The 25246-nt window shown below is 41.0% G+C and overlaps 1 protein-coding gene across 2 annotated transcripts in view; it reads right to left on the bottom strand.

The window, feature by feature from the left end:
* Positions 1–23337: 23337 nt before the first annotated feature.
* STK (K-box region and MADS-box transcription factor family protein) overlaps positions 23338–25246 on the bottom strand; it is a 9472-nt gene continuing 7563 nt past the window's right edge. The window contains exons 8-9 of one of the 2 annotated variants that reach the window (XM_079054571.1): positions 24462–24628; positions 23338–23530 (exon numbers count right to left, since the gene is read on the bottom strand). In XM_079054571.1, the coding sequence (XP_078910697.1) occupies positions 23527–23530; positions 24462–24628 (171 nt within the window). In that variant the 3' untranslated portion in view covers positions 23338–23526. The remainder of the gene's footprint in view (positions 23531–24461; positions 24629–25246) is intronic. The other variant, XM_079054573.1, reaches the window with a different exon arrangement.

Here is a 25246-nt window from a genome sequence, read left to right as displayed (position 1 = left end):
ATCAATGTCTGATTAAGTGTTTTATGGATTTATAGCCGGAGGATCACCGGAGTAGCAGTCAGACATCTGCCGATCAACTTTTCAGTAGTCAGCCTTGCGAGGTGAGTTACCTTCCAGTAGCGGTGGGTCTACGGCCACAATGCCGGCCCACCAGTAGGAGTTGTATGTTAGATGATTGTCTTTGTGATATTCATCTAGGTTGCTACTACCTGATGTGTTATGTGCTAGTATGATATGATGTTATATGCTAGTAGCAGTAGGGGAGATAGTCCCCAAGATTTACGGTCGATAGGGCCGAAGAGGGTAGTCATACCCAGTCATGCTAGATAGAATATGATTATGTGTTATATGTTATGTGGTAGTAGTAGAGGGGTGAAATAGTCCCCAGTATCCGGTCGAGAGGACCGAAGGGGAGGCCAGCACCCAGATATGCTAGGCAGTATCCGGTCGAGAGGACCGAAGGGGATGCCAGCACCCAGATATGCTAGGCAGTATCCGGTCGAGAGGACCGAAGGGGTAGGTCGGGCACCCATATATGCCTGACAGTATATGTATGTTATATGATTGTATGGTATGCGGTACGATGGGGGAACTCACTAAGCTTCGTGCTTACAATTTTCAGTTTTGTTTCAGGTACCTCTTCAGCAAAGGGGAAGGAGTTGGCGCGGTAGCTGCACATCATACACACACACACGTTGGGTTTCCGCATTACGAGATTCTTGGGATTGTACTCTGACATTGTTATGTTTATGGTTTGGTTTTCAGACATGAGATATTAGTTTTATGAAATGATATGTCTTTACTATGTTTTTCTTATGGAAGTTTTATAAATCAATTAATTAAAAATGAAATTTTTGGACTCGAAATTTGGGTTGTTACAACTAACTTTCATAACAGAAAACATAACAAACCACTAACAACTAATTTAACTAATTTTTGCTTATGTGTCATCTATGACGTGACATGTATGTAACAACCCAAAATTTAGAAATATTTGACTTTTAGTCAAAGATTGACCAAAAGGGCAATTTGGTCATTTATGAGAAAAAGATGAGAATATGAAGTTGTAACTTCATGAAGATGGACAATACAAGTTTAAGTCACTATTAGAGGTTAGATGAGTGATTTCTAGAGAAAGAATGCATGAGAAATGCATTTTTGGCCAAAAAGGTAAAATTGATATTTTATGCTTTTAGGCCATCTTCATGACTTAATAGATTAATATATGTATTAATTCAATGAGATATGACTTAACAAACTTGTAAAGTATGTTCCCAATTTCGTGTGGATATAAAGATAATAAAAAACGGATGAGACACGAAGAAGTTATGCACGTTTGAAGTTGTGACAAAAATGCCCCAAAGCTGTTGCTGATTCCCAGAAGCCACGACGTGCCTAATACTCTCACAACGTGACCAACACTTGTCACAATGTGACAACGCACAGAGACACATTTTTAATCTGTTAAACTTTTGTTTTCGAACCAATTTATCCCAAATCGAACTAGGTCTCTTCTGGGGCGAGTTTAAAGATATACATTGGTTTAGAGATGGTTAGAATAAAGGGAAATAAGAGGTAATCTTTGGAAACACATAAAGGTAAGATTTTTCTTCTTGATTAAGTTTATCACCTTCCATGTCAAATGTTTAATTTAGGATTGAAAGTCGAAATTGTTTATAGATAACTTGATCATGATGTTATTACAAGTGTTTAGAAGCTTAGTACAAGCTTCATGTTGAGATTCCATGGTTAAATTTGTTTATTGATTATTAGGGTTTCAAACCCACATTGGTGGAAGTGATAAAATAGTGAAATTGAGTATAGAACTTAATGAATTTAGTCATATGCAATATTAATTCATGGAGCTTAATCAGTTTCTTGGCAAGGAATTATTAAGTTAGTATTTTGGGACAAAATGTGATTTTGGTGAATTGGAGTGTTATTAAGCTCTTAATGGGCTAAGACAAGTATTAAGATGCTTGTGAATGTGTATGAATAGGCCTAAGAGAAAAAGATGGATCAAGATGCAGAAATTGACAAAAAAGAGCCAAAGTGGGACAGTTGGTGTTCACTAACTGATAATGTGAGTTATTACTCTCATACTTTCTTATGATTATTACATGTTTAATTTTATATTTATGAATGTATGTATGAGAACCTTGAGGCACTGAGTGAATGCCATCAAATTATGAGTTAAAGATAGAGCATGAATATACATAGATATCATGTATATGGGCATGTATGTATATGATTGGAGTATATGTATGGTGTAGCAGAGAATGTGATGAGTATATTTCCTTTGGGAATGATATCGAGATTCCTTCAGGAATAGAAGCATATTTCATTCGGGAAAGAGATTGAGATATGACTATATGAGTATATTTCCTTTGGAAATCAGATTGAGACATGTGCATACTTCCTTCGAGAATATGAGTATATTTTCCTTTGGAAAAGATGAGTATAATTTCCTTGAGAACGAGATAAACATTTCTTCGGGACAAGAATATGATCCCAGGAAGAATGAGGTTAAGCTACTTGCAAGGAAAAGAGACGATGATTCCTTGGGAATCATGATAGATGATTCCTGCCGGAATCCAGATTTTTGTGTGAGCAGAGATGAGATATACAGAGAGTATGAGATTGAGAAGAAATGATATATACAGAGTATACGAGACTTAGTAGAGAAGAGATATACAAGGAGTATAAGACTGAGTAGAGATGAGATATACATAGAGTATGAGGTTGAGTAGAGATGATATATACAGAGTATACGAAATGGAGTATAGATGAGATATAACAAAATATATGAGATTGAGTAGAGAATGAGATATAAAGAGTATACGAGACTAAGTAGAGAATGAGATATACAAAGTATATGAGACTGAGCAGAGAATGAGATATACATAATATATGAGATTGAGCAGAGAATGAGATATACAGAATATATGAGACTGAGTAGAGAATAAGATATACAAAGTACATGAGACTCAGCTGTAACACCCAGAATCAGAAAGACCAAGAAAAGAAAGGAAAAGCTCTAAGTCAAGGAGTCGAATCGTCGAGTCCAGGGAAGAACTCGACGAGTCGGAGCGGGATCCGGGTCATAGAGTAAGTGACCGACTCGGCGAGTCGGCAAGTGGACTCGGCGAGTCTGGTCTGGGCGAGAAAAACCCTAATCTTAGGGTTTGCACCCTATATAAAGAACATCATATCCCTCCCTCAGCCTCTTTACCACCCTTTTGAGATCCAGAAACCCTAAATCGTGAGTGAGAGTCTGTGGGAGCAATTTAGAGCATAGATAAGTGGTTTTTATGAAGAGATCTTGAAGATCAAGAAGCTTGGATCAAGGGGATTTACAGAGATTTGGATTATTCTTCAGTAGGAGGTCATCTTGGAGGTAATAAGTTGTTACCTTCACCCTCTTTGCATCTAGATCTATTCTTGAATGAGATTTTGGGGCTATTTTGGTAAGATTGAGATCTATTTCGGGTTTGGGGCTTAGATATGAGGTTGTTACTTCAGATCTAGAGTTGTGATGGTCCAGAATGTCTTAAAGCAGCAGTCAATGAATTTTTGGTGAAGCCCTTTTGTCTTAAACCCTAGCCCTAGAGTGTTTTGGGCCTTTAGCTCCTTGGTTTCACGTAAAGTTTGCAACTTTACGTGGGGGTTAGACTTTAGAAGAGTGGATCTATGGGTTGGAGCCCCTGCATGGCTCGAAAAGCCACTGTATGGATTAAGGACTGAAGAGACTCGGCGAGTCACATGGGTGGACTCGGCGAGTTGTATGATGATGGGCATGGACTCGACGAGTTGGAAGAACAACTCGGCGAGTCTGTTGAAGATTGTCGTGGACTCGGCGAGTCTGTTCTTGGACTCGACGAGTCAGGTCGCAGACCCCCCAACCTCTTCTGGTTAAGGCTCAGATTAGTGGGTTGAGTGGTGACTCAGTGAGTTGGACAGGATGGGACTCAGAGATCGTTGAACTCGACGAGTCTTGGGGTGACTCGGCGAGTTGAGTCGTATTATGAGAGTTTCTGAGTTTAAAGAACTCGGCGAGTCTATGGGTTGACTCGGCGAGTAGAGTCAATCAGGAAAGTTGACTTTGACCAAGTTTGACCAGGGTTGACTTTTGGACTATTGTGGTCTGAATGTTGTTTTGGGTATTGATAGTTCGGGAAGCCGAGGGATCAGCGGTTCAGAAGTGCCGGTCAACAGCCAGAGGGTTATCAGCAGCTTCAGCAGTTTGAGGTGAGTTTCCCTTTGTGTGAATGGGTCTACGGCCACAATGCCGACCCATGTAGTTATGAGTAGGAAGACCCAGGGGTTAGCCCTAGGCACAACATGCTAGTATGGCATTCGGGACTAAGGTCCAATGTTAGCGGGCGGGTGCCCAAGGAATGGTTTGTATGATAGTTATACTTGTTGTCTGTGTGATACATGTATGTGCCTGGTAGGGAGGTGAGTGTGGGCGAGGTCCCGTACCTCACCAATAGCAGAGTGTGGACGGTGTTCCATACCTCATTAGCAGCAGAGCAGGGGCGAGGCCCAAGTTAGGAAGAGAGTGAGTGTGGGCTGGGCCCGTATCTCACTATCAGTAGGAGCGTGGACGGTGTTCCATACCTCATTTGCAGTAGAGCAGGGGCGAGGCCCATGTTAGGAAGAGAGTGAGTGTGAGCTGGGCCCGTATCTCACTGTCAGTAGGAGCGTGGACGGGGTTCCATGATTCGTCGGTAGCAGGACAGGGGCGAGGCCCAAGATAGGCGAGGCCTTAGCACAGTAATCCAGTAGAGTATGTTAGTTATGTGTTGTGATATGATTGTATGCTAGTATATGTTAGCGGGCGGGGCCCGGAGACAGGCGGGGCCTAAGGAAAACAGATCTGTACGTCGAGCGGGGCTCGAAGCCAGGCGGGGCCTGGTGACGGACGGGGTCCGATAGCGGGCGAGGCCCAATGCAGCGGGCGGAGCCCAGTATGTGGTTATGTGCTCAGTATTATGTATGGCATGTATGGATCAGTAGATATGTATGGTATACGGTAGGTTGGGGAACTCACTAAGCTTCGTGCTTACGGTTTTCAGTTTTGGTTTCAGGTATTCAATTTTCAGAAGAGGAGCTCGGGAGGATTGCAGTGCACACACCATGACAAGTTAGCCTGGGATGTTTACTCTGATAATTAAACAAGTGTTTTGGAAATGAAACTATGATTTGTCATATAAACCCTTTTAGTACGTTTGAATGACTTAACGCTATGAATTAGTAATGTTTTTAAACGAAATTTTTGGACCCGATTTTTGGGATGTTACAAGTTGGTATCAGAGCCTTGGTTTGAGGGATTCGGGCACACTCTCGGTTGTGTCTGAACTTAAACTGAGGAAGTGGTATAAAATTTTCAAAAGAAAAACGATATTTAAAAGGATTTTGAGGAAAGAAAAGGGTTTTAGAAAAATCAAAAAAGAACTTTGAAAAGAGAAAAGGGTGTGGTGCATGCAATCAACCGAGCTCAAGCAAGTTCTCCCAAATTACCCATACAAGTTTATGTTATGATATGATTATGTGATCAGCATGCTAGATTTAGAGCTAAGGATCTAGGAGGATGCCTTATGTGCCTGTTATATGCGCTCATTGAGCTATATGCTAGCATTGGTTAGACAGTGGTAGGATAGCCTGTTTAGGTTATGTCTGATTATGTGAGCTTATATTGCATGCTAGTACAAATTCTTGTGTTTTGATAGAACTGCTTGAGTATGTTATGGTTAGAATTTCCTTTGCCTGAATGTTGTTTGCTCTGTGCTTTGTGGGATTCCGAGTGGTGGGAGTTAGCTGTTAGGTGAATACGTTAAGTCACATGTAATCAGAGTTGAATAATCTAAGAGTATCAGATTTGACCCTATTGCGTAGCTCTCGTTTGAGTCTTAACCGTTGTAGGGATGAGTCCCTTACTCAAAGGATTATCCGAGCCTCGTTACATGTGATGGTATTCAAGTGATGGCTAATTGGCATTACGAGGAGACTTTCAGCAGCTGAGGACTGGTTTTGGTTGAGTTAGAGGTTTCCCTAGGGTAGGCCTAGGATGAGTTTTGTGCTGGGAGCAGCAGTGGTAGTCGTGCAAGGGACTTGGTGGAGTCGAGGAAACTCTTGAGGAAAGTACGGATAGATGTGGAAGGTAGTATGGGCCCGTACTACTGAAAGCAGAGGATCCGTACTCGATTCAAGAGGGGCCGAGACAAAACCAGGGAACTTGCGGTGCGTGTGAGGTCCCTCAGCAGTGATGTGTATTTTGATGATTGATTGGCATGTTTTCAGTATGGCGACATCGCAAGATGGACCAGTGGATGGACCAGGTGTCAGAGAGGGGTCAGGCTCGGGTTCAGGGATCGAGCAGCTCGAGGAGCGGATGAGAGAGTTTGTATCAGCTGAGATTACGCGCGGTATTCTTGATCAGACTCCTGTGATCTTTGGCACGGTCAAGGAGGGTTTGCTGGAGATTTTGGATGAGAGGCTTGGAGCCTTTCGCACAGAGATGATGGCTATGTTGGGAGTGCGTACTCTGACATTCCGGGAGTTCAGGGCTTGTGGAGCTCTAGATTATCATGGGGCTAGGGACCCCATTGCTAGTGGCAGATGGTTGGCTGATGTCGCCAACGCTTTTCGTTCCAGCCGGTGTCCCGAGGGGGACAAGGTTCGACTCGCCTCGTGTCTTCTGAAGGACAGAGCACGGGATTGGTGGGAGGAGGTTGGTCATGCTATCGGGGATGATGCCGCGTTGGACGCGATGACATGGAGTGATTTCTCGGCCAGGTTCAAGGCCGAGTTTGCACCGATTATTGAGGTGCAACAGTTAGCCCGGGAGTTCCAGGATCTACAGCAGACGACCGAGTCGGTGGCGGAGTTCACTGCCAAGTTCAGGGAGAGGGCTCTTCTTGTTCTGCAGTATGTCGCGGATGAGGAGATGAAGAAGGCCCGATATCACGATATGCTGAGAGACAACATCAGAGAGTTTGTGAGTCGGTCCAGCTGCAAGACGCTGGAGGATATGATAGCTCGGGCCAGGGAAAGGGAGATCGATCTGGAGCACCTCGGGAAGAGGAAGCCGGAGGAGGTTCAGGTATCTACGGGATCGGGCAAGAGGCCCAAGACCTCAGACTCTAGATCGAGAGGTCCTCAGGACCGGGGCCGCTGTGGCAAGTGCGGCAGGACGCACGAGGGTGCGTGTAGGATTGGCAGCGGTGGTGATCCTGGTTGCTTCAAGTGCGGCCGGATTGGTCATTTCAGCAGAGATTGTACTGCTACTACCACCCAGGGATCAGACCTGTTATGTTTCCATTGCAGTCAGAGGGGCCACAAGAAGGCCCAATGTACGAGTTTGCATTCAGCAGGACAGGTGATAGCACCTGCCCCTGCAACCATGAGGATCATCGACGGCTGTCAGGGCCGGGCAGAGACGCCTGCAGCAAGGAGCAGGGCGTATCAGTTGGTTTCAGATGAGGTGTGAGCAGCCCGATGTGGCAGGTACATATCTTCTTTCATTTCTCTATCAGCTTATGTTGAGGTCTTATTGTTATGGTTCTGCATCGGTATTGATAATGATATTTCGGAATTTTGCGGCCTGCTTTTGATTGATTTATATGCCATCTGCATACCTTGGAAGTTAGAATGATAGTTGGAGGTCGTCTCCTTTAGAGCGGGTTACCTAGGATGCATTATCTATAGCATGCTTATGTGGAGCTCAATAGTGTCCCGCTAGCTTTAGGAAGGTGTTATTGAGTGATGGATTGGTTACATCCCTAGCTGTGACAAGCTTGGGTTTTTCAGCAGATTGATTGCGGAATGGTAGAAAAGATTGGGAATTCTTCTCAAGCATTGAGCAGTGAGGTATAAGCAGGATCAAAGTGGGGGAGAACCCTCCGAGTGTACAAGGGTAAGAGCACACAGATCCAGAATGAGTACGCGACCTCTGAGAAGGAAAGAAAGTAGCACATCGATTGATGGATTGAGGAGTTCAGGGTTGGGAGTTTGAGAAACTTCCCAACAGTTAGTTCATGTAATCGAGATGGTTAGTAACTGGTTGGGAATTCAGGTTGGAGGATCGCCTGTAGGACTCGAGTGAGTCGGAATGAAGATTTTGAGAACAGTTAGCATGGGATGCTTTTGCGTTAGTAGCAGTGGCAGAGACAACATGTAGAGCATGGTAGAGCGGCGGGAGAGCCGCAACATTTTTCCCAGCAGCGAGTTAGTGGCGGAAGTGATGTAAGATTGCGGGTAAGCCGTAGCATTCCCTAGCAGCTTAGTTAGCAGAGAATGGGCGGAGGCCCGTATCTCCTAGTTAGCGGATTTTGGGAGAGGCCATTATCTCTTGGTGATCAAGGTGGGGATCAGGAAAGGGTAGTTCGTTGAGATTAGTATGGAGTGGACCTGCGTAGCCCTAAAGAGGTGAGACCTTGGGAGAGGCTGCTCCAGGATATAGTTGGGTGAGACCCGTGGGCGAGGCCCGTATGATAGTAGCAGCATGGGTGAAACCTAGGAGCAGGGTTGCTCAGTAGTATAGTCGGGTGAGACTCGTGGGCGAGGCCCGTGAGATTTTAGCGGCACAGGTGGGACCTGGTAGGGACCGTAGGGTCAGGGCAGGGGATCGAGGATCCCAGGACCTGTAGCGCTAGAGTGGCAGAGTAGATAGAGCAGTAATAGATAGCCGAAGTTTCTTCGGAAGTCGCTGGGAGCGGCTAGGAGATTGTGTTGGGTGTAGTGACCGGTGGGAGTTCGGTAATCCAGTTATGGACAGATTAGTTGGGACCTGGGGTGGTCTCAGTTCATCCGGAAGGCGGATAAGGGACAACATAACTTTCAGCTAGTGGAAGTGATAATAGAAGGACTATGGGATAAGGCAAATATTTGACTAAGGGTGCTGCGCCTCTCACAGCAGGGTTGGATAATCTCAGAGGGAAGGGTTTGACCATGTTGCGCAGCTCTCGTTTGAGTCTTAACCGTTGCAGGGATGAATCCTTTACTCGAAGGATTATCTGAACCATTCGCTGGGATGGGTACTCAGCATTAAATTGTAAGTAGTAAGAAGTATTCAGTGTGTACGGCAGCCGTAACCAGCACTGGGAGTGGCTGGAGTATTGGATATCGTGAAAGGTATGTCCTTCATAGTGATAGGGGAAGTGGTTAGTTATGGGAAGTAGCCTTGGGAAGGCCAGAAAACGCGCAAGTCAAAGGGGAGTGAACCCATAAGGGGTTCAGTATGAGTGCTCGGGGAGTACTGGAAGGATTACCAATGGAACAAGATGTGTTCTCTGGACGGTGGAGGATTGTTATTACAAGAATTAGGGTTGGTATGCATGACCGGGCGGAAGGCCAGCGGAAGTAGTCAGCGGGTGTTAGATCTTTTTCAAGCAGGGTGTTGAAAGGAGATTGCAGGACGATTGGCCGTAGAGAACTTCGAGGATGAAGTTTAGTTTAAGTGGGGGAGAGTTGTAACACCAAGAATCAGAAAGACCAAGAAAAGAAAGGAAAAGCTCTAAGTCAAGGAGTCGACTCGTCGAGTCCAGGGAAGAACTCAACGAGTCGGAGCGGGATCCGGGTCATAGAGTAAGTGACCGACTCGGCGAGTCGGCAAGTGGACTCGGCGAGTCTGGTATGGGCGAGAAAAACCCTAATCTTAGGGTTTGCACCCTATATAAAGAACATCATATCCCTCCCTCAGCCTCTTTACCACCCTTTTGAGATCCAGAAACCCTAAATCGTGAGTGAGAGTCTGTGGGAGCAATTTAGAGCATAGATAAGTGGTTTTTGTGAAGAGATCTTGAAGATCAAGAAGCTTGGATCAAGGGGATTTACAGAGATTTGGATTATTCTTCAGTAGGAGGTCATCTTGGAGGTAATAAGTTGTTACCTTCACCCTCTTTGCATCTAGATCTATTCTTGAATGAGATTTTGGGGCTATTTTGGTAAGATTGAGATCTATTTCGGGTTTGGGGCTTAGATCCGAGGTTGTTACTTCAGATCTAGAGTTGTGATGGTCCAGAATGTCTTAAAGCAGCAGTCAATGAATTTTTGGTGAAGCCCCTTTGTCTTAAACCCTAGCCCTAGAGTGTTTTGGGCCTTTAGCTCCTTGGTTTCACGTAAAGTTTGCAACTTTACGTGGGGGTTAGACTTTAGAAGAGTGGATCTATGGGTTGGAGCCCCTGCATGGCTCGAAAAGCCACTGTATGGATTAAGGACTGAAGAGACTCGGCGAGTCACATGGGTGGACTCGGCGAGTTGTATGATGATGGGCATGGACTCGACGAGTTGGAAGAACAACTCGGCGAGTCTGTTCTTGGACTCGACGAGTCAGGTCGCAGACCCCCCAACCTCTTCTGGTTAAGGCTCAGATTAGTGGGTTGAGTGATGACTCAGTGAGTTGGACAGGATGGGACTCAGAGATCGTTGAACTCGACGAGTCTTGGGGTGACTCGGCGAATTGAGTCGTATTATGAGAGTTTCTGAGTTTAAAGAACTCGGCGAGTCTATGGGTTGACTCGGCGAGTAGAGTCAATCAGGAAAGTTGACTTTGACCAAGTTTGACCAGGGTTGACTTTTGGACTATTGTGGTCTGAATGTTGTTTTGGGTATTGATAGTTCGGGAAGCCGAGGGATCAACGGTTCAGAAGTGCCGGTCAGCAGCCTGAGGGTTATCAGCAACTTCAGCAGTTTGAGGTGAGTTTCCCTTTGTGTGAATGGGTCTACGGCCACAATGCCGGCCCATGTAGTTATGAGTAGGAAGACCCGGGGGTTAGCCCTAGGCACAGCATGCTAGTATGGCATTCGGGACTAAGGTCCAATGTTAGCGGGCGAGTGCCCAAGGAATGGTTTGTATGATAGTTATACTTGTTGTCTGTGTGATACATGTATGTGCCTGGTAGGGAGGTGAGTGTGGGCGAGGTCCCGTACCTCACCAATAGCAGAGTGTGGACGGTGTTCCATACCTCATTAGCAGCAGAGCAGGGGCGAGGCCCAAGTTAGGAAGAGAGTGAGTGTGGGCTGGGCCCGTATCTCACTATCAGTAGGAGCGTGGAAGGTGTTCCATACCTCATTTGCAGCAGAGCAAGGGCGAGGCCCATGTTAGGAAGAGAGTGAGTGTGGGCTGGGCCCGTATCTCACTATCAGTATGAGCGTGGACGGGGTTCCATGATTCGTCGGTAGCAGGACAGGGGCGAGGCCCAAGATAGGCGAGGCCTTAGCACAGTAATCCAGTAGAGTATGTTAGTTATGTGTTGTGATATGATTGTATGCTAGTATATGTTAGCGGGCGGGGCCCGGAGACAGGCGGGGCCTAAGGAAAACAGATCTGTACGCCGAGCGGGGCTCGAAGCCAGGCGGGGCCTGGTGACGGACGGGGTCCGATAGCGGGCGAGGCCCAATGCAGCGGGCGGGAGCCCAGTATGTGGTTATGTGCTCAGTATTATGTATGGCATGTATGGATCAGTAGATATGTATGGTATGCGGTAGGTTGGGGAACTCACTAAGCTTCGTGCTTACGGTTTTCAGTTTTGGTTTCAGGTATTCAGTTTTCAGAAGAGGAGCTCGAGAGGATTGCAGTGCACACACCATGACAAGTTAGCCTGGGATGTTTACTCTGATAATTAAACAAGTGTTTTGGAAATGAAACTATGATTTGTCATATAAACCCTTTTAGTACGTTTGAATGACTTAACGCTATGAATTAGTAATGTTTTTAAACGAAATTTTTGGACCCGATTTTTGGGATGTTACATGAGCAGAGAATGTGATATATAAAATACATGAGACAGAGAAGAGATGAGAATTCTAGAGAATATGTAAGAGAATGGAGATAAGATCGAATAAAGTACATGAAAAAAGTAAAGGTGAGACATACAAGAGCATATGAAATGGAGTGGAGATGAGATTGAACGGAGTGTAAGAGACAGAGAAAAGATAATATGTGTCAGAGCATAAAGGACCGAGTAATAAATGATATAGATTAGAGTATAAGAGTATAATAAATAGAGTAGAGAAGAGATAGAGACAAAGTTAGGGTTATGATATGTGAAGAGTATGAGATGAGTTGGAGAAGTAATTATAAAGACAAGTATGAAATAAGAAAATGATAGATAAGGAAAGATAGACAAAATAACTCACCAGACACATTGTGTCTGATACTACAGATACATTTATGTTTTACATGTTCATGTTTATATGTCAGCAGCTGTGGTACCAGAGGAGGAAACAGGAGCACACGAGGAGGATCCAAATAGTAGGATGCTAATATTGTATTCTTCATTTTTATGTAAATAGATAGGTTTTTATTATGCTCGCTTGATTTAACCTGGGATGTAAAAGTTTTAAATTTTGAGCAAAATTCCACATTATAAATAAAATTTTGATAATTCTTATAGATTAGATGTTAGAGATCGAGGGTGTTACAAAGTATAATATCTTATTTATAGCCAAAGTTTAAACTAAATTTTCTAAAATACCTTCAAAATATAGTCCTTGTAAAGGTTATTCAGGTAAATTTATAACATTTTAAAAAACATTAAAAACTAATATTCAAAAGCAATGTGTAAAAAAAAAAGCAATCAACAAAGTATAAAACAGACAAAATTTAGGGAAAACAGTTGCTCGTGGTTAATTCCATTCAAAAGAAACCCGATTAAGGATGAAAGAAAACAACATAAGGAAACCAATGCAAATGTGAGGCTTTACTAGAAGAAAAAAAAGGGTTGAGAGAGTGGTGGATGATAAACAAGAGGTGGAGAAGAGGAAAAACGGTGATGAAGGGTTGAGGTGTGAACTCAGAAGATGGAAAACACAATATATGGTGTTGTGGTGACAAAGAAGAGCTGTAGAAGGAGAAAAACAGTGATGTTGTGGCAATGAAGATAAGGTCGTATTGATTACACCCACATCTCTAAATTTTTGACTTCAACTTTCTACACTCTAAGAAAGAAAGAAAGAAAGAATCAAACATTTCAAGTGTATTGATTGGAGTGCTTTGAACCAAAGCCATTAGCTCTTTTTATAAGCTTGGAGTCTTTTCAAACTTCCATCTTTTTACCAATATGGGATGAGAACAACTATTCATTTAGCCAAAATAAAAACTCAACTCACATGGCCCTATAGTGCAAGCAATGGTGGAGTCATCCAATAATAGGTTCAATAAATATAAATAAATGGATTTTATTAATAAAGGTTTACCTCAACATTCTATTAGATTATTTTACATCTTCGTTTTGAATTAATAGATTATCTAGGGTTTAATTTTTGGATAAGGTTTAATTATTCCGATTGTGAATATTTTATGTGAATTTAATTTTACTTTTTTCCTTTCTTTATATTCACATATGTCATTGTTATCAAATTATGCCATTGTTATGGTAGTTGTTTCATTTCATACTAATTTTTTGTAGTCATTTTTAAGCATATGGAACGACTTTCTTTGTAACATATATGAATTTATGTATTAAGATGCATCTTTTTGTATTCATGTGAATTTATGCATTAAGGTGAATCCTTTTTGTATACATGTATATCATTGTTATCACTATATGCCATGAAATGTAAAGAATAAAAATTTATGTATCAATATGCATCTTTTTTGTTTATTGTGGTGAATATAATTAGTATGTTCGTAGTACATGTTGATAGGAAACATATGAATGCATTCTTTGTAAGCTACTGATTATGAATATCAACCAATAAAATTCAATAAATGCATTTAGTGAAAGGGGAACATCTAAAACGATGTAGAAAAAATTCCTTGTTTGGAGTAATGAATTTGTTGGAAATATTTCCACTAACACAATAAATTAGGAATATTAATAAAACGATTCCGATCGTAGACTCGTAGAATTGTATACGAGTAAATCACTTCACATAGTACTGACTAATAGCTTAATCAAACTCGAAATAGTGTTTTTTTTGCAACTTAAACTATCTAATCGACACATTACAAACCACATTCTTAATGAAAATCATAAAATAGTATGGGATCAGTCGACACCAAGGTTATCAAAAACGTGATTTTGATCGTAGAATCGTACGATTCTACGATCCTACATTGGTATTTCGATTCCGATCCTAATAAAGTCATTTTTGGGCAGAATTAGTGTGGAGTCGTAGAATCGGATCGTAGACTCGTATACGATCCGATTTTATACTTGTTGACCATTTGTTAGTTGTGTTGACCAATTGACCAATGGTTTGACCCTAAATTAAAATCCTAAAAGACTAAAGCATAACGAGAACGAAGAAACAAGATCATATTCGACGATGCTGAACGCGAGTCGCAAATCTTAGGCCCCCCCCTTTCTTTTTCTCCTCTTCAATGTTCTTACTTCTTCGTTGTACAAGTATGGTTGCTTGAAGCGCTAAACCTGAAAGGCCCCATCACAGTCGACAAAATTTGAAGTTGAACCAGGTATTTCATTCTCAATTTCTTACCCCTTCTGATCTCTACTTTGTCGGGTTTGTAGTTTGTAGTGTGTACATTAGTTTGCACCAGCTTCAAGATTACAATTACTCCAAATCTCCAATGTTTAGTGTTTTAGATAGAAATTGTGTTGTAGAATGTAGAGTGTAGAATGTAGATGCTGAATAGTTAGAATTTTGAAACATATCCTCCCTAATAAATCAAAATCTTTTTGCCACATGTCCTCTTCTCATTCATTTGGCCACATGGCATTTTCTAGAATTTTTGAATTTTCTATTTTCCACTTGTCATTTTATTGTATTTTTCATTTTATTAAATTAAAATTCCACATTTAATATGTAAGGTAATATATATGTAAGGTATTTATTAGAAGCGGTTTATATATGTAATGTATTCAATGTATTAAAGCCTCATTGATTTTAATAATTCAAAATTTTTCTTATTCTTCTTATAAATTCAAACTTCTCAAATTGTTAAAATTATATATATATATATATATATATATATATATATATATATATATATATATATATATATATATTAAATAAACCCATGTAATACATGGGTCTCACACCTAGTTTAAGAATGTATATCAGTTTAGGGCTCTTTTAGCCTTCATATGTCGTTTTTTAGTTTTTTTCTTCCAATTATGCTCTTCTAGTCGGTACAATTCCTTTTCCGTGAGTGTAGGTTGTAGGATGTAGATGATGAATAGTTAGAATACATATATGTTTATCAGTTTAGGTGATTGTTGTGAATGTGAACCAGTTGCCAACCAATTTCCTTTACTTGAGTATATGTCATTGTTGTTCAAACTTCAAACTTCAGAATTTCAAAATTTGTATCAGACTATCAGCCTAATAGGCTCTAGTTAGAATTTGTATAAATTTTCTAAGCAGAATATGATCTTATTTGCTACTTTTTAACAGGCTAACAACTATGATATATAGTAGTTCTGGATCAACACCTTCAACTACTTCTGCATCATCAACTACAAAGCGCATGAGAAAAAAATGCTTCCGAGGCTAGAAAGGATATTGGTTGGTAGCATGGTAAGGAAGTGGGTGACAAGAGAGTGATGTGTACACATTGTGAGTCAACATTTAGTGGTGGTGTCTATTGATTAAAACACCACTTAGCATAAACAAAAGATAATCTCACACCTTTTCAAAAGGCCCCTAAAAATTTTAGAGTTCAATTTGCTACTTTGTTTGAAGAAAATAATGAGGCGTTAAAAAAAGAGGTGCATTTGTAATTGATGAATATAAAGACACCTATGAAAAGAATGATAGAGGAAATATGCAAAATTTTGTTACAAATAAGGGGAAGGGTGTTCAAAACACATTGAATTCGATATTGAAGAAAGATGAAAGAAAAAGAGTTTTCCAACAAATCGAAAGATTTCTTTTACACAAGTGCAATATCTTTTAATTGTGTAAACATCCCGAATTTGATAAGATGATCCAAATGGTTGGCGAATTTGGGAGAGGGCTTAATCCGCCTTCTTACCAAGAAATACGAGTTCTGTTGTTGAAAAAAGAAGTTGAATACACCAAGACTTTACTTGAAGACTATAAGAACGAATGGAAAAAGCGGGTTGCACATTGATGAGTGATGGGTGGAGTGATAAAAAGAATTGCTCAATTTGCAATTTTTCTTGTAAATAGTCCGAAATGAACTATTTTTTTTAGCATCGGTGGACACGTCAGACATTATCAAGACAAAGGAACGTGCGTTTGAAATGCTAGATGAATTGATGGAAAATATAGGAGAAGAAAATGTTGTTCAAGTGGTGACTGATAATGCTGATTTACAAGGCCGCTGGGGAATTATTGACGGAAAAGAGGAAGAAATTGTTTTGGACACCATGTGCATCTCATTGCATTGATGAGAATCTAGCAACGACGATTGACTTGCAATTTGATCAATTCACCAATGCAAGATGGCTCTTTGGCCTTAAAGTAGCTAAGAATAGAAGAAAAGAAAAGAGTCTGGTTGATTGGTGGGATTCATATGGACCTGAGACACCCAAGTTGAGAGATTTTGCCATGAGAATATTGAGTTTGACATGTTCCTCATCCAAATGTGAGAGGAATTGGAGTGATTTTGAGATGGTAACTTACGTTTGTCAACATTATAGCTTTAATGCTAATTTATTATATTGTTATCTAATTATTCATTTATTTTTTGTTTAGGTACATTCTAAGAGAAGAAATAGGCTACATCAATAGAGGATGAACGATCTTATGTACGTGATGTACAACTTGAAGTTGACGAGAAAAGAAGAAAATAAAAAAAATAGCATCAGACAACAAGACTTGAAACACTGAATCTTGATGATGTAAGTTCCGATGACGAGTGGATTACCAAAGAATAATCTTTGAATCATTTCAAATGACGAGTTGATGAACTTTTTTGATGGTTCAAGTCCAAGTCAACCTCAAGCACATGTTGGTGGTGAAATAGACTTAGATGTAGAAGATGATTTGGATTTAGAAGAGAGAAATGATATGGATGATTCATTTGTTATGTTAGATTAGATTGAAAATGATAATTCATATGTATTAGACTATTAGCCATCACAAATGTTTTGAACTTTCTAGAACTTGTGATGAAGTTATCTTTTGCATGATTTACACTTATAATTACATTGTTTTTGGTAGAATTTTACGATTCCAATTCGATTTTATGATTATGGTTTTGCAAACCCGAAAACGATTATGTGTAGAATCTCGATTTTTCAAACCTTTGTTGTCACTAAGAAAAGATTTTTCATAGTCGAAAAACCTTATCGTTGGGTTGTCTCGACTCTATGACTAACGCAACTTTGTAGGAGGTTTACCTCGACGTCCACATGGATCGCTTCCTATAGGGTTGTCGACGAGATCATCTTGACGGGAGGAGCTTGAAGAAGAAATATAAGCAAAGGAGTTGAATACTTTTTATCGTAAAAGGAGAATGAAGTGTGTGTTTGGTCTTAACTGTAACAACCCAAAAACAGTAATACAAATTTTCATTTTTAAAATCATTAATTCTATACATCATGTGTCTCAAAAACAACCACGATACAAACTATCCAAAACATCAGTGTAAAAGTAATCATAAGCGCGAAAACATGAGGGGGATGCTGTGCCATCATGTCGGGCCCTTACTTTTCGTACCGGAAGTACCTGAAACCAAAAAAATAATTGTAAGCACAAAGTTTAGTGAGTTCCCCAAAGTACCACATACCAAACATATAGTTGGGCCCAACCCTGAGGTATTTCAACCCAATATACAATCATGGACCCAACCCCGGGGTTTTGTTTAACCCATTATATGCTTATGGGCCCAGCCTTGGGGCCCAGCCTTGGGGTTTCTTTCAACCCAATCATACAATAATGGGCCCAGTCCTAGGGTTTATTACAACCCAATCATACAATAATGGGCCCAACCCTGGGTTTATATCAACCCAATCATACAAACATGCAAGAGTCACAAAGACAGCTAGCATTCTACATACAGAATCCAGTTGCCCGACATTGGTGCCTTCGACCCACAAATACAGTGAGAAGACTCACCTCTCAGAAAAATGCTCAACTGCTACTGCTCTCACTGATAGAATATCGCTGCTACTCACCACCTATACAGTCATACCAAATAAACCCGTAGCTTTTCATCCAAACTAGGTGTTTGACCAAAAGTCAACTCGAGTCAAAAGTCAACGGTCAAAGTCAATGATCAACGTTGACTTTATTCAGCCGCCACGTCGTGGCCCTCAACCATCCAGACAGTCACGATCTTCACAGTCGCAACGCCGTGGGCACTGGGTTTTCAACTGCTTAATGGGTTAAGATGTTTTCTTCGATCCTAAGAGCTCCAAAGCTCAGATCTGGTCCGAAACAAGGGCTAGAAGGATAAAGTTTCCTACTTTACCCGTTATGACCACCCAAAAGGTCAAAATCTCAAACCCTAGGTTCCAAAAAGGCTAAATAAGATGTGACTTCATCCATTAAACACTTATTCCACAAAGTCCTTAGCTCATACACTCCATAAGGGTTTCTAATACCAAAACCATCATAAAAGTCGATGCTTTATAGACGTGCATGTCCAATGCATGAATTGAATCTATAATGAGTCAAAATAAGGGTTTTTCCATGGAAATCTCATGCATGGCTCAAAACCCAACTAAAATTCAGATCCAAAACATGCAATCATGTGAAATGTTCCAGAGATTCATAAAGTTGCAAACTTTATGAGATCCCACCACTCCAACTAACAAGAACATGAATATTTAGGAACAAAACTTAAGATATAGCAACCTATCATGATAAAAATCGAGTCTTGGACACTTACAAAGGTCCAGAAGAGTGCCAAAACAAAGGATGAGGACTAGCTTGCTGAATCTTAGCTCACTTCTTCTTTTTTCTTCCTTTAATGGCCTCAAGGAACACTAAATGGGCTTAAATAAAATGAGAAGTGAAATTAAGGTTTCTCAGGTCTCAAGGAGGCTGATGGAGGCTGGGGTGAGCAAACCCTAGCCTTTTTATTCCTTTAAGGGAGAAAAACCCGAAAAATAGGGTTTCTCAAAAGCCAGCTGCCACGCCGTGGTTATATGCTGTCACGTCGTGACGGCTTAAATGAAGAACGCGATCCATTTTGACTTGCCACATCGTGGTGCCTCCACTACGCCGCGACAAACCCTTAATTGCCAAAATTTGAAAACATAAAGTACCATGGGATCCGGGTGTTACAACTCTCGATCTGAAACCACCAAAACTAGCACCCCATGCCGAACCACCACCTCCCGAATGTAAATGTCAGCCAGTTTCTCAGCAGATATACTCTCGGCGATTGGAATGAAATGAGAACTTTTGGTTAATCTATCAACAATGACCTAGATAGAGTCAACCCCACGTGTCGTCCTTGATAACTTTGTGATGAAATCCATAGTGATCTCTTCCCATTTTCACATGGGAATGGGTAACAGCTGTATCTTGCCGTGGGGTCTCTGATGTTTGGCCTTGATTTTCCGGAAAGTCAAGCACCACTCCACAAACCATGCTATCTCCCTCTTTATACAGGGCCACCAATAGCTCAACTCCAGATCCCTATACATATTTTTGGCCCCTAGATGGATCAAAAAGTTTGACTTATGATCCTTCTCCAAAACTGTCTTCCTAACCCCACCAGTAGTTCGGACCCAAACCCTTCCACACTGAGTCAACAAGCCCCAACTATATCTGTCGAACAATGGAATCTGCCCCCTGATTCGCTCTGCTTTCCAATTTTCCCTTTTCAATCCTTCCACCTACGCCTTCTTGATCATATCCAACAGAGAAGAAAATAATAACCATCCTCAGACATACATCTCTGATAGGTGCACTCATTTCCTTGTGGCTCAAGGCATCAGCCACCACATTGGCCTCACCGGGGTGGTACAGGATCTCACAATCATAATCATTCACCACATCCAACCATGTCTGCTGCCTCATGTTCAAATTTGGATGACCCATCAGGTATCTCAGGCTCTTGTGGTCAGTGTAGATAGTACACCTAACCCCATACAAATAGTACCTCTAGATCTTGAGGGCACAAACCACAGCCCCCAACTCTAAATCGTGTGTAGGGTAATTCGCCTCATGAGGCTTCATTTTCCTCGAAGCGTTAGCAGTCACATGTCCTCTATGAATGAGGACATCTCCCAAACCTGAGATAGACGCATCATAATAAACTACAAAATCATACATGCCCTCAGAAAGAGTGAGAATCAGGGCCTTGCATAATCTCTATCTCAACGACTCAAAAGCTGACTGCTGATCGGGCCCCCACCAGAAAGTAACATTCGTCTTCGTCAAGCGGGTCAATGACACATCATGCAACCTAAACTCATGTTTGGAGAATTTGACATACAACCACTCCCTCCTCAAGGTCTCGAAAACCTCTCGTAAATGATCCTCGTGTTGCTCATTGGTCTTGGAATAGATCGAAACATCATTAATAAATACAATCACCGACCGATCCAACATCGATCTGCATACCCGGTTCATGAGGTCCATGAACACTGCTGGTGCATTGGTGAGCCCGATGGCATCACCACAAATTTGTAATGACCATAACGAGTCTTGAAGACCTTTTTCTACACATCCTCATCGCGAACCTTCATCTGGTGGTAACCTGACCGCAAATCAATCTTGGAAAACCAAGATGCACCCTGAACCTGGTTAAATAGATCGTTGATCCTCAGAAGTGGGTAATAATTCTTCACCGTTAACTTATTCAACTCCCTACAGTTAATGCACATCCTGTGTGAACCGGCCTTTTTTTTTCATGAACAGGATCGGTGCTCCCCATGGTGAACTATTTGGTCTGATAAACCCCTTTGTCTAGCAGCTCTTGTAGCTGCATAGACAACTCCTGCATCTCTGGAGGTGCTAAACGATACGATGATTTGGCTATCGGAGATGTACTGGAAATGAAATCAATCCAGAATTCAATCTGACTATCGGGAGGCAATCCAGGTAAATCCTTAGGAAACATATCGGAGAAATCCCGAATGATGGGCACCTCACTCAACATCATCGTGCCCCCAACCCGAGTATCCGCCACATAAGCCAAAAACCCAGAACAACCCTGCTAAAGATACATCCTAGCCCTCACAGCTGAATAGAGGGACGGTCCATGTGGAATTCCCTCTCCATGAATAACAAGTTATCCCCCACTTAGGATTCGAACTCTCACTTGCTGGTGCTCATAGTCAATCATGGACCCATTGGGACCCAACCAATCCATCCCTATGATAACCTTCGAATCTCGTAGAGGAATCAAAACCAAGCCAATAGATTATCTCTCATTGAACAAATTCATAACACACCCACGATGAACCCTCGAAGCACTCACAGAACGATCATCAGCAATCTCTACCTCCAATGGATAATCAAGAATCCTAGGAGCATCACTAAACTTCTTGCTAAGCGTAAGAGATACAAAGGATCGGGTAGTACCCGAATCGAACATGACATGAGCAGTCATACTATTGACCAAAAAGGTCTCTATACATAAGCAGATAAAGCATAAGCATAAATAAGGACAACAAAACATCATAAAGTAAGAAAACATACCAGTGACCACATCAGGTGCTAAACGCGCCTTCTCTGCTGCCAGGTGGAATGCCCAGATCTTTACCATAGGTGCATCCACTTTTCCCTGGTGGCCATTAATGATCCTCAAAGTGGCCGACGCAGGCGCTGCCACTGCTCCTCCTATCACTCTCGGACAATCGGTCTTTTATGGCTTGTCTGATTGCAATGAAATAAAATTAGTGCACCCCGTGGGCAATCCTTACTCATATGACCCGTATGTCCACATCTGAAACAATCTAAACCCACTACTCGACATGCCCCACCGTGCGGCTTGCCGCATTTGCCGTAACGGATCTGACCCTGCTGGACTCTAGTGTGTGAATCATAAGTCTTGGGCTTCTTAACTTGACCCACTGCTTTCTGCACCTGCTCTGGCTTGTGCTTCGTCTAAAACTCCAGCTCAATCTCCCGTTCTCGGGCTCTCGCAATCATATCATTTAGGGTCTTGCACCCCGAAAAGCTCAAAAACTCCCTGATTTCATCCCTCAACATGCCATGGTACCTCGCCTTCTTCATATCTTCATCTACAGCATAATGCGGAACTAACAGAGCCCTCTCATGGGACCTTGCGGCGATCTCTGCCATAGTCTCAGTAGTCTGGCGAAGGTCCTGAAACTCCCTCACCAGCTGTTGCACCTCAATCGCTAGTGAAAACTCCTCATGAAATCTCATAACAAACTCCTCCCAAGTCATGGCGACCATCGCCCCAGATCCCAGTGCATGACCGACCTCCTCCCATCAGTCACGGTCTCGGTCTCTCAGAAGGCAGGAGGAAAACCCCACCTTTGCCCCCTCAGGGCAGAAGCTCGTTCGCTGAGCATTTTCCATGTCAGCGATCCACTGGCGGCTGACAATGTGCTCCTTAGCCCCAAAGAACTCCAGAGCTCCATAGGCCTTGAACTCCCGAAATGAGGGAGTCCATGCTCCTGTCTGTCCCGCATCGATCTCTACCCAGAGGGTCCCGAATCGCTCATCCAGAAGCTCCATAATGCTCTCCTTGATGGAACCAAAAATCATAGGGGTGACCTCCATGATACCGCGAGTGATCTTTGATGTGATAAACTCGCACAACCACTCATCTATTGGTTCGACACTAGTGCCGGAACCAGATCCAGAAGCTCCTCCTCGAGTAGACACCATACTCAACTGAAATACAAACACATAAACGATTAGCATAATGTCTAGGAGACTTCCAATCTACAGCCCCCTTAGAAGTTCCAATACCGTCCTTGACTCGAGTACAGATCCTGTGCTTTCAGTAGTATGGTCCCAATACTACCTTACACACCTATCTGTACTTTCCTAAAGAACCATATCAAATCATCTAAGTCACCACACTAAATCCGTATACACCATCCTTAAGTTAAACATCATACATATCCTACTATGGCAAACTACCTACGCTGTTTGTTAGGAGGTCGGACTCATTGAGAGCTTTATGTTCATATAAAGTGAACTTTGAAACTCCAAGTTATCTCCATTTGACGTTAGGACTTCCTTTTATATGCTCTGCATCATTCCCCATCATTCACCGATATAGTCATGTCTCAAGAGCAACATGTGAAATTTACAGCAGATACTTAACAACTTGTTAGGTGGCCAATGCCTACAAGAAGCCCCGATCCACATTAGAATTTAAACTCTAATGTTGTGGATGCGGGGATATGAACCCTTAAAGAGGGTACCAAGATATTTTGTTGCATGTTAGTTGTAATGAAATAGCTCCAAACTGAGAACATTGCAACTATACGTGAAATTATTACAAACACATACATGCGTTTAGAAGTAGCATTGATAAAAGGAGATTACAAAAGATTAAATGTCACAACTTATTATTGCCCACAATCTTGTTAACCACGAAAATAAAATCCAAACATCACATTCAAGCCACATAGAAACAAACTTTATTCAGCTACAACTTTGGTCTCACCATAAGTACACGATGCATTAGTCTAGATTTTAATTGCCACATCACCTGAGAAACAATTGTGTGTTAAAAATATATACGGTGTTAATAATAGCAGAGAATATCCACATATGTAGCATATATTTTTTTAACGACAAATCGAATTTACTCCTGAATCTATCTATGTTCCGAATAAAACTTGAACATTCAACCTCAAAAGACAACAGCTGATATAGCTAGACTAGACGCCATTTGGCATGTAACATAGCTATAAGATATAATATTATTAAGAAGACACAATTAAATAAAGAAAATAGCGAGCTTTGAACTAAGCAAAAAAGACTTTACATATTGTTTACTAAGATTTGTTTTGTGATGATCGTATGATCTTTAAAAAAATAATAAAACATTAACGTATGTAAAATGAATGATTTTGGACTACTTTCAATGTTTATTTTGTAACGAAACTAAAAAGTATATCTGACCGAATAGCTCATTTCACTACTTTAGTATTCCATTTTTCATTTTGGAAAAGGATCAAGTGTTTGTTCATGAACAACGATTACACATTAATTCTTTATAGTTTTTTTTTTTTTTTTTTACCAAAGTGGGTTTTAAAACGAAATATGTAAATATTGTATCTTATTTTTAGGATCAAAATATGCATCAATAGAACCAGTTACCTCATAGCTCATGGCATAACACCACGTTTATTTATGCAACACTGTTTATGGACTTTACTATTTATACAACAATAATTTATTTATTTATTTTTACCAATTTATGCAATCGACGAATTACGTAATTATGTTTAACCGGTTAAAAAATGTTTCAAGTTGGTCTTGAAGATTTGGTTGCATATTGTCTTATAGTCACATTGTTGCATAAACAAACATTTCACTCTTTAATGTATATATTAATTTAGTTATAATAGAAGTATATTATTTATATATGATATAATGCGAAAACTTATTAATTTGTTAGTAAGTTGATTTATTACCCAATGTGGAGAGACTTGTTGGGAAGAAGGGGGTAAGCAGAAGGGGCATCCTCCAAAGGCTCCATTATATTGAGCTGAAGGGAGTTCCTCGCAAGGTATGCTTGAATTGCGTTGTACTGCTCAGCACCATCTACTTCATGTTGGTGCACCCTCTCATTCTCAGCAATCTGTGATCGATATCGACACTTATCAGCTTATGTTTTTCTTATCAATAAACCATCATTCTTACAAATATATTAAAAAAAAACTTGGATTAATTTCATAACAAACCAATACCTTTCACGCTTTTTTTAGTTTTAGACCAACCATTTTATTCTTCTCAATTAAAATTTAAAACCTACAACCTTTTCAATCTTTTTCATTTTACCTGATTATTCGGTGTGCAAGTTAATTTTAGGTAAAGACACAATAGATATTTTAAAAAAATTGTAGGGTTTTTTTATTTTATTTATTTATTTACTTAGAACCATCATGTTGCAAATCCACCATATACCTTTCTATTTCAAGTTGTTTGGTCATCTAAGTGATTTGGATCTCTAGTATATAAACAACCTAAATAAAAAACAAACCCGCATGAAGCATGCATCCTAATCTTATTTATGTGATAACACTCTAAGTTTATTCTAGGAGCGAAAAAAAAACTTACGACAACTTTCTAACCCCTTACAATACCACCACCGAATTATTAAAAGTCACACCATTGTTACCACTCATCATCTAATTTTATATACAATCATTACCCTTTTTCGTTTTAATCTTTTACACCATCTCCAACCCTAACACTA

Source organism: Lactuca virosa, chromosome 6 (genome assembly GCF_052849685.1).
Source record: "Lactuca virosa cultivar CGN04683 chromosome 6, Lactuca_virosa_CGN04683_v6, whole genome shotgun sequence".
In the NCBI taxonomy this organism is placed as follows: domain Eukaryota; kingdom Viridiplantae; phylum Streptophyta; class Magnoliopsida; order Asterales; family Asteraceae; genus Lactuca; species Lactuca virosa.
This window is presented reverse-complemented; position numbering and strand designations above follow the sequence as displayed.